The following is a 13,142-nucleotide window of genomic DNA, read 5'->3' as shown; positions in this document are numbered from 1 at the left end:
CACGTTCTCCCCAACCAGACTCCATCCACCATATCATTGAACATTTTGATGCTGAAATGCTGAAGAGAGGCCAAACAAAGCACAACGAGAGGAAAGATGACTCACGCATAATATAAAGAATCTTTTCTTTGAAATGTTTCTGCCCTCCTGGCCTCCTTGGCTATTCAAGGCATGGTGATTTTTAATCTTTTAACTCTTCTCTTTGAAATAAACAGAACCAGCACCAGGAGTAAACTTCTGTATGGTAGAAAATGTAGGTGCTGATCAACAATTTTTTTTACTTATTGAATAGGAGTACTTTCTAAGACTCAAACCTCCTCTCTCCCATAAACTCTTTCTGAATTGCTCCTCAAATAAAATTAAAATGTATTCCTCTGTGACTCCATGGTGCTTTGAATATACACACCCGCAACATTTATTTAGCTGGCCCCGTCATTCTGCATACTACAGTATGAATTTCTTGAAGGTGAGAACTGTGACTTTTATATCCTCGATGTATAGCACATAGTAAATGCTTAGCCAAGATGTATTGAATGCATATGCGAATGCATTTCAGGCACAACTGGTTTGTGTAGGAAACAGACATTGATTTAGTTTGTGTGTAAAGAGAGAGAAGATTCAGTTCAACACGAGTGGAGAGAGAGGCAGTTCAACAATTACAAGAAAGTTTTCTTGACAACTGTAGAAATAAATAGCAAAATTAAATCGCTACAATAAGGAGTCTTTTCCCAACCTCTTGCTTCGATTTCCCGGATGCAGATGTCCACCACCATGGGCCTCTGGGTGTTGTGTGCCTTCACGAGCGTTGTGAGGTCGCAGCAGTAAACCTTTTTGATCCTCTTGAGATCAGGCTGGCAGTCATTCGGGACGTGCTTGGAACACTGTTTGTGCACGTTCAACCCACAGTCTGTAAACAAAGAAGCCACATTAGACTCGCCTGGCCCTTTTGTCAAAGCCAGACACAAATTCTACGTTACCAAAAATAAAAACGAAAACACCCAAGGGTTTGCTGTATCTCTCTGGAACATCCATCCTGCTTAGAGGTGGTACTCGCCGCAAGGTGAGTGTGAAACCGTTTTTACCCATGAAACTTGTATATAATTCCATTTTCCTCGTTAAGCTTTCTCTGCCGCTGGACTATAAGGATAGAACATCTCACTGAGATAGTTTTGGCAATTAGCCAGGTCATTCGTATGTTATTCGTTTCCTTTCGGGACTGGAACCTTTGTACCCACATGTAGGCTTTTGAGTTTGGGTTCCCAGAGCTAGTTACGGCTCATAAAGGGCACCTGGGACTTTGCTGGATTGTTTCCCTTAAGTCCTTGATGCTCCTTTTGTGGGAGAGACACTCACTCTCTCCGTATGAACTCATGACCACCAGCGTCTTCCTGCACTTGCCTGGAGAGCTGCCCACAGCTTCCACTCCCTTCCTCCTTGTGGGCAGGTCGGGTGGGCCATTTTCCTTTCTACTCGCCTTATTTTGACACCTGCGAGTGGAAATAATGTCTAACTAGACACCAGTGGGAGTATCTGAGAGTATACAATTTAGAGCAATGCCACGTAATGTGATGATTAAAGCATTTATTTATGAAGCTCTTATCAAGATCTGAAGCTGAAAAGGTGCCTTTAGGTTCAGTGAACACGGCATGAGCATAGTAAAGCCTTGTTAGCAGTTAGTGTCCACTGATGGACTGACCGTGACAACAACGAGGCACAGTCTACATTCTGGAAAATAAAAATTTAATGCTGAAGTTGTTCAGAGTTGATGTGCTGCCTATTCAAAGTGGCTTCTAACATTGTTTTTTTTTTCTAGGTATAAAGAATAACAATAATAATAATATATATTCTATTATATATATGTGTTACACACATGACAATAAACATTACCACCTGCTTATAAAAAAGCACTTAACCACACCAAGGTTTTGAGAGGGCTTTTCGTGAAACCATCAAAAAACTGAATTTTAAAAATGAATACGTTATGTTCATGTACTGTTTACTGGCTGAGTTCTGCCTACCCTCCTTCCAAGGGGGAAAAAAAAACCAGTTCTAACTCAGCTTTATCAACATGAGAAATTCAACAAAACTCAAGCAAACGTCAATAATATTTTGAAAACTCAAGCAAATGTCAATAATATTTAGTGAATATAAATTTTGGCCAATCGAATGAAATCGAATTGGTTGGTTTTCTTGTTTGGATCCTCTTTTATGAAACGAGGAATCATGGCACCTACTTCCAGGGTTATTATGAGAATCAAATAAGTTAATACGTATAAAGTCTGAGGCGTTTTGGACGCTACATGAAAGTTCAGTAAAAGAAATAGCCAATACGGTGATAGAAAATATAAGGCTAACCGCTCTGCTATTCTTAAGTTATTTCATCAGTAATTTTTACTATATTTGTATAAACTTCATTTAAAACAATTCTGAAGAACTGCGGTAAAATATACATGACATGAAATTCACCATTTTAACCATTGTTAAGTGTACAGTTCAGTGGCATTAAATTCCTTCACACCAAGTGCTGCCATCACCACCATCCATCTCCAAAACTCTTTTCGTTTTCCAAAACTGAAACTCAGTACCAATTAAACAATATTTGCCCAGACCCCACTCCACCCAGCCTCTGGCAACCCTATTCTACTTTCTGTCTCTATGAATTAGACTACATTAGATAACTCATGTAAGTGGAATCATAATGGTATTTGTCCTTTTGTGACTGGATCATTTCACTTAGCATAATGTCCTAAAGGTTCGTTCATATTGTAACATATGACAGGATTTTCTATAATATTTCACTGTATGTATGCACTACATTTTTTATCTATTCATCCATTGATGGGACACTTGGGCTGCTTCTACCTCTTGGCTATTATGAATAACGTTACTCTAAACATAGGTGTGCAAACATCTTTCTGAGTGCCTGCTTTCATTTCTTTGGGGTATATACCTGGAAGTGAAATTGTGGGATTATATGATAATTCGATTTTTAATATCCTTATAAAATTCATTTTAAGATCTGAAGCAACAGTGTGTTTATGCAGAATCAAATACTGATATTTTATCAAAATGAAGATGCTTTATAATAAATATTCAGTTTTTGCAAGCTAATACAATTCCATATGCTTTAAATAAAGCTTGGTTCATTTTAAAATATTTATTTAATCTCCATAAAGATATGGAGATGTAAGCTGCAATGATTGTTTTTTCTAACCTTTAATGGTCAGTTTTCAGTTTTCCTGCTGCTCAAGGGAAATATGAGACTAAATGATAGCCATTGGAGAATACTAACATTATAGCCTTAGAATATGTTCTATTAAAAAAAATTAGAAAAAAAACCCTAAACTCGTTTAACCCAGAGAAAGTTGCTGTTCATAGCTAATCTGAATTCCAGATTTTTGTTTTCATTATATTGACTTTGGACCAATTTCCTGCTGAAATTGGATAGTATCAGCAATTAGAGATATTTTTCATAGGTATAGTCAGGTGGAGCAGGCTGAATTAACGACCACCAAGTAATTCAGGTATTCTACCACTTTGCCCAATGGTGGAGCTGTGAGATACTTTGTACTAAGTATGACTTTTGTGTTAATCAGAGTATTTGGAACATTTCTGGAAAGACTGCTTCGAGCCTTTGTTTTCTGCTCATGGATCTGGGATGGAGACAGGTATAGTCAACTGACTAATATGAGCCCTACTTGAACCATCCAGGTATTTCCACCAGCAATTGCTGCATCTACCCAGGAGAAGCTGAGATAGTGCCTTTCAAGAAGAGAAAGAACTTAAGGTCCCTTGATCCTGTGAAGCAAAATGGGTAATGTGGGAAGATAGATAGATCATTGCAATGTATTATCATCAGCTTATTTTTATTTTAAATGCTTCATAAGAGTTTTGTTTTCAAATCATACCCTAGCAAGGAAAAAAAAATCAGTCATGGTGTTGACGGAAACCCAATCAATACATCATAGAAGGCTGTTCTTGCTCCTGGCCAGAACTGCTTGCCAGAAAAAGCATGGCGAGATGAATCAGGACTCTCAGTTACACATCAATTTGGCGATTCATTGCTATTTTTGTTAGCTGTATCTTCATAAGATGTGTTGTGTGCTGTTAGCAATGGGGGTGTATGTCCAGTTCTAGGTGGAAAAACACCTAGGGCTTCAGAGTGTTTTGAAAATATATGATATCAAATTAAGGTGTGCAGTTTCATCATTATCCGATGGCAGAAAAATACTAAGCAGGGCTCTGGAGTTGAATTAATGTTCCACCACTTACTATGTGGCCAAGGGCAATTAACAGTGGCCTGGAAGCCTCAGTTTCTTCACCTATGTGATGGAGAATAATGACATCTCCCCTGGCGTTTGTCGGTGAGGCTACAAGGGGTGATAAATAGAAAGTGCTTAGCTCAGTGCCTGGTGTGTGGTCAACATTCACCAGTATTATTATGTTTAGGCCATCCCTTTTGTAGTAAAGTGGGGATGGGAAAGAAATGTGTTTTTTTTTTTTAAATCTATGCAATTCCATTGGAATTAATTTCCTTTTCTTTTAAGGACTGTTACTTATTGTAGGTGGCAGGTAGTTGCCTAAAGACATGTACTTGCTTGGAATTTTTTTCTTTGCTTGCATAAACATGTGATATTAATAGAGTCTTTCCATTAAGCACAAAGATGCCTCAAACCTTTACGAAAGCTAGACTTTCGAGCTAATCTGACCCTGTTTTCCAGCTCTGGAGAGATGTCTCCAGCTCAACATGGTGGCACTTTACATAAATGGAAAAGAATAAAGAAAGTTCTGTGTCTACCTGAGCACCGGACCCCTTGGGCGATGAGCCCCCACATGAAGTTGGCACAGTATTCACACCAGTGCGGGCCTCGGAATGTGTGCACCTGCAATCCAAACAGAAGAAAAGAGTCAGAAAATTCAGAGTCATTTGGAGGCAGGCAGCCTCAGACATGACACAAATACATGAAGCCAAGACGCAAAGGCCGTAGCGGGAATGAGCATCCCTCACTGGGCCTTTTCTTTCCAGTGAGGCAGAGTTGTAAAGAGGCCGAGAGTAAAACAAAGATGTGCTTTGATCTTTGAGAATCCTCCACCGATCTGCCACGCCCAGGGCCAAGGTCTGAAAGGAATGTGGAGAAACGCTAAGACTACAGGGCCATGCCATCAGCTAAAGAATGAGACTCTCACCACCCCGAACGAGGCACGACTATGTGGACAAACCCGAGACAGCCTGAGCTGGTCTCTGTAACCTGCATTTAGCTCAGCAAGTTCTGAAAGGCAGAACTCAATTACTGTGTCCTTTTGACTAAAGTTGTCTCATCTGTAGAATATCCAGGCAGGTATAAATAAAGCATGATTGTGGGATAATTAAAAGGTTCTGAGGCTTTGAATCACTTCCAAAAAACGCATTAAAAAAGTGAGGAAAATGGCTGAAAACAAAGGTTATGAACAGGGTCTACAGATCTGCCTTCTCCAGAGACAGGGTCTGTACTCAGCAGGCCCTGGCATGGCCTACGGATGTATAAACTGGAAGTCGCTCTTGCTGGCTGAGGTAACAGTCTCATTGGTTGGTACCTCAGCCAGTTGTTAAATATTTTGAATATTATGAAGTAAGGATAGTGTTATCTCTAGTTATTCAGGCACAGGTCCTTCTGGGACAGGACCACTTATTAAGTCATAATTTGAAACAAAAAACAAAACAAAACAAAACAAAACAAAAATACATGTTCTCTAGCAACAATGAGTTTCAAGAAGCAGAGCTAGTAAATTCCTTGAAAGCAAATGTGGCCACGGTAAACCAAAAACCACCACAGGCAGTCTGTTTGGAGGCATACGAATATGCATGAAAATGTTTTAAATTTTTACAAAATTAAAATATTACGAGACATTATATAAGGTCTTCTAAAGTTTAAACCTCTACTAATGAGTAAAAAATGCAGCACAATATATTTTTTAACAGACTGGGAGGCCTGTATACTACTTTTACTTAACAAAAAATCGGGATGACAGCTATGGTCATGATTTGGGGAGATGCTCATCAGAGCTCTACTTAAAAAAACGACACTGCTTCAAGATCTTTATTTCTACATGCTAGTAATTGAGTAGGTATCAAGTGACAAACAACACAGACCTGGTTCCCTCTTAATGGAACTCACAGACTTGTAAAAGCACAGAAAATAAGCAAGTGAATAAACCTAAAATAGCACCTTATGACCATGGTTTCTATGCACTAACACTAAGTTACAATAGCCTTTTGGTATTTGAGTTTATCACATGCAGACTGCTCATTATGCTATTTTGGCTTTGAATAGCGATGAAACACACCAACCTCAGAATCATTCTCCCTAACATGGAGAATCGCTCCGCGAGGCAGTGCCACGGAAACGTGCCGCAGCGCTCCTCGTGGGACGGCAGACAATCCATCCCGGGGGGCACCTGCCTTCTCACAGAGCCCAAATGCCACGGTCCTCTCAGCCCACTCAGAAGAATTCCTCAGTAATGCCTCCTACGGGAAGGTGACCATTTCCCAAACGCAGCGATCGAAGGGTCCTTAGTATTTTACTAGAAAGGCTCCAAAGAGACTGCTGGTTAACTGTGGCCTCAATGTGTGTTGTTAGTACACGATTGGCATTGCACGATTGATTCAATATGTAAAATTATACTACTCTAAAAAAAGAGAGACGAGGAAAGGGCCATCCAAGGAAAAACGAGGCTGCCACCTGCAAGATTTAAGAGAGGCTCCCGATTGTCCAGGATAATCAGGAAGGCCTCCCTCAGAAGGTGATCTCAGGTTGCTTGAAGAAAGAGAAGGAGTGAGTCCCGAGGGGGGACAGAAACGAAGCCTTCCAGGCAGAAGGAATGGACTGAAGCCCTGCAGAAGCGCAAGGGCTGCTGCGACTGAGGAACTGGACGGCCAAGGGGTGGCCAGAACACCAGAGTGAGGGGGACAGGGACCAGGACGAGGCCGAAGGGAGGAAAGGGCCTTGACGTCTTTATCAATGAGCATGGATTTGGTTTCAATCTAGTTCCAAAAGGAAGTGCTTGAAGGACTTTAAGTAAGAAGATGATTTTTTTAAAAAAATGATATTCTGACCGCTGTGTGGACAGTGATCGGAGAATGTTAACAGCGGGAGAGATTCGGTTTCCGGTTGAGAAGTGATAGAGGCCAAGGTTAGGATGCTAGGGGTGGAGACGGGAAGTGGATAGAGTTGAGATACATTCTGAAGATAGAATTTACAGGACTTGATAACAGAATAAATGCGGGTCTTTGAAGGAGAGAGGACTCAAGAACGATTCCCAGATTCTAGCTTTAGAAACCGGACGGATGGGGATGCCATTGGCTGAAATAGAAAAGAGACTCTTTTGGGGAGAAGAAAATTCAAGAATTCAGCTTTGAACAGTTTAAGCTTAAATGCCACTAAGATTTCAAGTACTAGGATCAAGCAGGAATTCACACATAATTGAATAGCTCAGGAGGGGTGAGAGCAGGAGGCATATATTTGGCCATCGCTGACAAATAGATGGTATTTAAAATCGCGTGAATGAATAAAAACGATTAGGGGTACAGAGAGAAAATGAGGAACACAGTGCAATCCAAAGCCGACGGCACTCCAACATTTGGAGAGAATCAAGAAGATAAAGTGTCTCAGAAACCAAGAGGTGAACAGTGTTGGGGAAGGAGAAGCCATGCTGAATGCTGGAAAGAGGTCCAGCTAAACGAGGACAGAACGCTAATTCAGACACGTGAAAGTCATTAGCAATCTTGGCGAGAAAGGTTTCTTTGGATCAGCGAAGGCAGAAGTCATAGTCAGGTGAACTGAGGAATACACAGGAGGCGTAGAAGTGGAGAAATGCGTAGGCGATTTCATCGAGAAGGTTGGTGATATTGTTCAGCACAGCAAAGAGGTAGCTCCAGGGACAGATGTGGTCAAAGAAGATTTTTTTTTTTTAATGGGAGACATTAAGGGCATGCTCATTTGTGAATGGGATTGTTACAACAGGTAGAAGAGACTGGACATGCAGAAGAGACAAGCGAAGGAGTGATGATCCCGAAAAACTGAGAGATGATTAGGTTATAGCATATATGAAAGCAATATTGAAAAAGAGAAACAGTTGAAATCTTTCCAGAATTAGTAAAAGATATAAAATCTTCAGATTAAGAAAAGCTAATTAAATCTCAAGCACAATAACTAAAAAATAATTGATATCCACCAATAGTATAGTGAAACTGCAGAATACCAAAAGGCAAGCAAAATCCTAAAAAACAGGTGACCTGCAAAAGGACACTAATTAGGATGAAAACAGAATACTCCTCAGCAAAAAAAGACTACTAGATTATGGAATAATAAGAGGAAATTAGTATCAACCAAAATTCTATACCTAGCTATTTAGCATTCAAGAGCAAGGGTGAAATAAAGATATTTTCAGACAAACTCCAAGAGTTTCCACTCACAGATACTCGCTCAAAGAAATACTAAGAAATATACTTCTGGAGGAAGCATGTTGAATTTAGTGGGAGAAAACAGGATTTAAGAAGCCATGGTGAGCAAGAAAACTAGTAAACATGGGTCAGTTTAATCAAGCCCTGTCTGTTTATAACAGCAAGATGACTAATTTCAAGGGGACTTAAAAACAGGGTGAAAAAGTGACATGGAAGATTAGAGGGCCGGCCTTACAAGAGTTAAAGCATTCTAAAGTTCTTATAATTTGGGGTATGTAAGTAGAGCTACTAATTAATTGAGGAGGATTTTTAAGTTTAATATGAATGTATTAAAATTTTTAATGTATACAGAAAGAGTGGGATGAAATCCACAAATTTTAAAAAATGCAAAAGGGCAAAAGAAATAAAGATTTGATTAGGATAAAAAGGCTTGGAAGGAGAAAAACAAAGCAATAATAATAATAATAAAAAAACACAGTAACTATATAAAAAAAGAAGAAAAATCCTTTTACATCTCTAATCACAATAAATATAAATGGCTCTAACTCATGAACGAGAGAGAAAAAATTTCGGATACTTTAAAACTTTTGCAAGAAATACACTCAAAACATAACGTGATAGAAATATTAAAGGGCTAGAAGAATACAGACCTAGCAAACACTAGCCAACAGAAACCCACAACAGACAAGTTGATATAAAGCATATATTTTCATTTTTAGTGATAAAGATGGTCATTCTAATAATAGAGATTTAATTTTTCTATAAAGATATAATAATCCTGAGCTTTTATGCACATAACATGGGCTCAAAAAATAAAGCAAAAATGGAAAGAATTACAAAAAGAAATGGACAAATCCATAATCACACTTTTAACATCTATTCACAGAAATTAATAGATCAGAGTTAACATCCTGAATATAATGTATACAATAAAGTTAATATCCTGAATATAAATGATAGCTCATACCTAAAATTCCAAGAACACACATGTTTTAAAAACACAAATGGCACATTCATACAAACCGATCATAAACCAAGCCTCAACATATACAAAAGAACTGATACTATAGAGACCATGTTCCAACTACAACGTAATACAATTAAAAATCAATAATACTACATAACCAAATCCCTATATGTTTGAAAATTTAAAGTAATTTTTAAAATTTAGCAAAAAAGAAATCTTAATAGAAATTAGAAAACATTTAGACTTGAAAGACAAAGACGACTTGTGGGGTATAGAAGCTTTAAATGCATGTATTAAAAAACAGGCTGAAAATCAATAAGCTAAGCATACTATTTAGGAAGCTAGAAAAATAACAGTAAAACAAACACAAAGAAATGATGTAGAATATAATAAAATAGAAAAGATAAAAATGATTTAAAAATTCCTAAAAGGTGATTTTAAAAAAGATTTATAAAGTCGGCAAACCATGGGCAAGATCAATCAGGAGAAAAGGCACAAATGATACAAGAGAGGACATAAATGCAGATGTAGTAAAGATATAAAACAAAAACCTTGAGCATATTAACTTTATACCCATAAAATTAAAAGTTACACGAAATGGCTAATTTTCCTAAAGAATATAAATTATCAAAAATATAGACAACGCAAATTCAGTTATATCCACCAAATAATTAAATCTGCGGTAAAACATCTACCCTCAAATCATCACTGATCCCAAATAATTTTATTAAGTTTTATCGAGTTTGTAAGAAACAAATTATCTCTAGCCAATACGGATTACTCCAGAGTGAGAGGTGGGAGATAAGAAAAACTCCACAATTTGCTTTATGAAAATTATATAATCTTGACTCAAAAACTATACAAGCACAGTACATAAAAGTAAAATTATAGATCAATTTCAATTATGAACACAAATGTAAAAATCTTAAAAAAAGATCCTACCGAATGTAGCATTATATTAAAAAAAATGTCCTGATCAAGGAGGGTTTCTTTCAGGGATTTAAGGTAGGTCGTTAACATATTTCTAGAATTCACCACAATAACAAAACAAGAGAGAGAAACCATATAATCATTTCAAAAATTAGAATACCAATAATCAATAAAATACGACATTCACTCATAATAATAGCATTTAACACACTAGGAATAGAGGGAACAATCCTAAAAATAGTTGATTAAGGGTATCTATGTTACACACATAATAAACATCACACTTAAAGATGAAACATTAGAGTAATTTCCTTTAAAGTCAGCAAAAAGATAAAGCTGCCTGCTATAAAGATTTCTTTTGAGCATTATTCTGTTGAGTTTAGCCAGGATAATAAACAAAACAAGGAAATACAATATCTAATTGGAAGATGAAACAAGGCTACAAAGTATGCTTAATAAAAGAGCAATATGAAGAGATCAGTAGCATTTCTATACATAAATAATAACTCATTTTATTAAGTAATAAAAATTAAAGACTCATTCATAAGAGCAGCAAAAATCTAAAATAAATAAATGACATTAAGGAGATAAATAAGAAGATATTCTATATTCATGCATGGCAATACCCAATATTATAAATATGTCAATTGTCCTCCAAATGAATCCATAAATCTAATGCAATTTCAGTAAAATTCTCTATGGTGCTTTCTACAAAATTTGACAAGATAACCCTAAAATCCTTGTGTAAAAAAAAACCACGATAATTTTGAATAAGCAGAAGAAGGCAGGAAAACACATCTGACCATATACCAAGATTTCTATGGTTACAAAAAGTAAAAATACCAAAAGGATGGACAAACAGACCACTGGTACAGAGTGGAAAATCACACATATATGAAGACTTGGTATATGTCAGAAGTGGCTTTACCATTAGTGGAAGAAGGATGTCAGAGAGATGAATTAATTCCTATTTCATTCACCTATCCACCCGTTCATTATTCATCATTTATTTGGTTCTAACATGCTGATTGCCTACTTTGAAGTTGGCACTGTACTAGTCAAAATAAATCAGAGGAGCACAGACCTACCCGCCTGCACTCAAGAATCTCATCTACAAGAATAAATAGGCAATATAAAGAATTATCCTATGGTAGTATAATGGGGAGAATAATAAATCCTTCCTGGGAAGTCTAGAGAAATTGGTATTTGGACTGGGTTTTGAAGGATGAAGAAGAGTTCACACTGGGAAAGAGCGAGCTGGTGGGGAAGTGACAGTGTCCGCTGTGGAGAGAGTCCTTAGGAAGAATGTTCCAAGAAGAGAGAGCACAGCACAAAGCCAGCGAAGGTGGGCTTGGTGTTTCACAGACATTCCTTTCTTGTAGGTCATGCAAAAAAAGGGAGTGACCAGGTTCTTCTCTAGAACATCTCTAGTGCATAAAGAAATCTCACGGGAAATATCTCCATACCTTCGGCTAAACATGAAAATGAAATATTTAGAAAATAGGAGAGTAGCTATCCTGTCCAGGTAGAAACCGGTTTATTGAATGCTCAGGAAGTGCAGGACACGCTAATCATAGATTTTCTGAATTTTCACTTTTTGCCAATATTTAAAAAAACAATTAAACAGAACAAAATTGTACTTAATGTTTATTAGCCTCACTCGCATTTAGCAACATCCTTTCTCATCTAAGTATCCCCTCTGCCTTTGATCTCATTTCTCCAGCCGAACAAATGCAGGCAGACGTTTCTGCACAGCAGATAACTCTGAGTGTCTCCACAAATACACCTTCCCACAGGAATCAAATGAAATGGTGGAGAGGGGCATACAGGGTTAGTTAAACATTATTTTAGGCCCACTGCCTAATTTCGTCTTTGTGATGGGCCACTGTTTATTTTCATGGCCGATATATTGTTCAATTTTCTTTTGAGTCCACAAGGACAATCTCTAGACAGTAAGTTGCATGTGATGTTCAGGCACTCTCTCTGAATCCATTTTATTTCTGGTTGAGTTTATTATGTCAACTCTCCCAATGAAATACCCCGTATCTTGAAAAATCACTAATCAGCTTTTTCCATTCTCTGAAGTTTATTGATTTTCAAGAATATCTTTTCAGGGGAAAAAAAAAAAAACATTTTGCAAACTTTAGGGCAGTAACTAAAATACCCTAGACAGGAAGAAAATACCCCAGACAGGAAGAATGTCTGTCCAAGACTATTATACTGGGCAAGGTCTGCCTGGAATTCAAAAACCACACCAAACAGAAAAAGATGATATTGCAGGAGATAAGACATGTTTGACAAATAGCCCAGGAATGGCCATTTTGTAAAAACAAGAGCGAGAAGAATTTGTCAAGAAAATTCTCCAGCGCTCAGCGAGTGTCCCCTGACTTGACTCTTTCCAAATGAGCAGGATGTTATTTGTCTCACATCTGCTGAAGCTGGAAGGCAGGAGTCCCTGGTGGTTTCATAACAAGTATGTTTTGATGGGTCAGTGTAGATACTGCCCAAGTGCATAATCGGCTCAGCCCAGGTTCTGGACCGTAAGGAGCAGAAAGTGCTATTTTTGATGTGCTACGGTTGAGAAAGTTTGCTTTTTCTTATCAGTCAGCATCAGGGTTTCTCCACCTTGGCACGGTTCACGTTTTGGCTGGGTGAATCGTGCTTTGTGGATGTTTAGCGGCCTCCCTGGCCTCTAACCCCTAGATGCCGGTAACCCCTGTCAGCTGCGACCACCACAAATGTCTGCAGACTTTGCCACCTGTGCTCCCGGGGACAAAGTGGTAGAGAATCACCATTATAGACTGA

The 13,142-nt window shown here is 38.0% G+C and overlaps 1 protein-coding gene across 1 annotated transcript in view; it reads right to left on the bottom strand.

The window, feature by feature from the left end:
• CHN2 (chimerin 2) overlaps positions 1–13,142 on the bottom strand; it is a 263,990-nt gene that overhangs the window by 11,532 nt on the left and 239,316 nt on the right. Inside the window, exons 8-9 of the mRNA XM_039862629.1 lie at positions 4,799–4,883; positions 734–907 (exon numbers count right to left, since the gene is read on the bottom strand). Of these exons, the coding sequence (XP_039718563.1) occupies positions 734–907; positions 4,799–4,883 (259 nt within the window). The remainder of the gene's footprint in view (positions 1–733; positions 908–4,798; positions 4,884–13,142) is intronic.

This window comes from Pteropus medius, unplaced genomic scaffold (assembly GCF_902729225.1).
Source record: "Pteropus medius unplaced genomic scaffold, Ma_sr-lr_union100, whole genome shotgun sequence".
Classification (NCBI taxonomy): Eukaryota; Metazoa; Chordata; class Mammalia; order Chiroptera; family Pteropodidae; genus Pteropus; species Pteropus medius.
The sequence above is the reverse complement of the archived record's forward strand: the minus strand, read 5'-3'. Positions and strand labels throughout refer to the sequence as shown.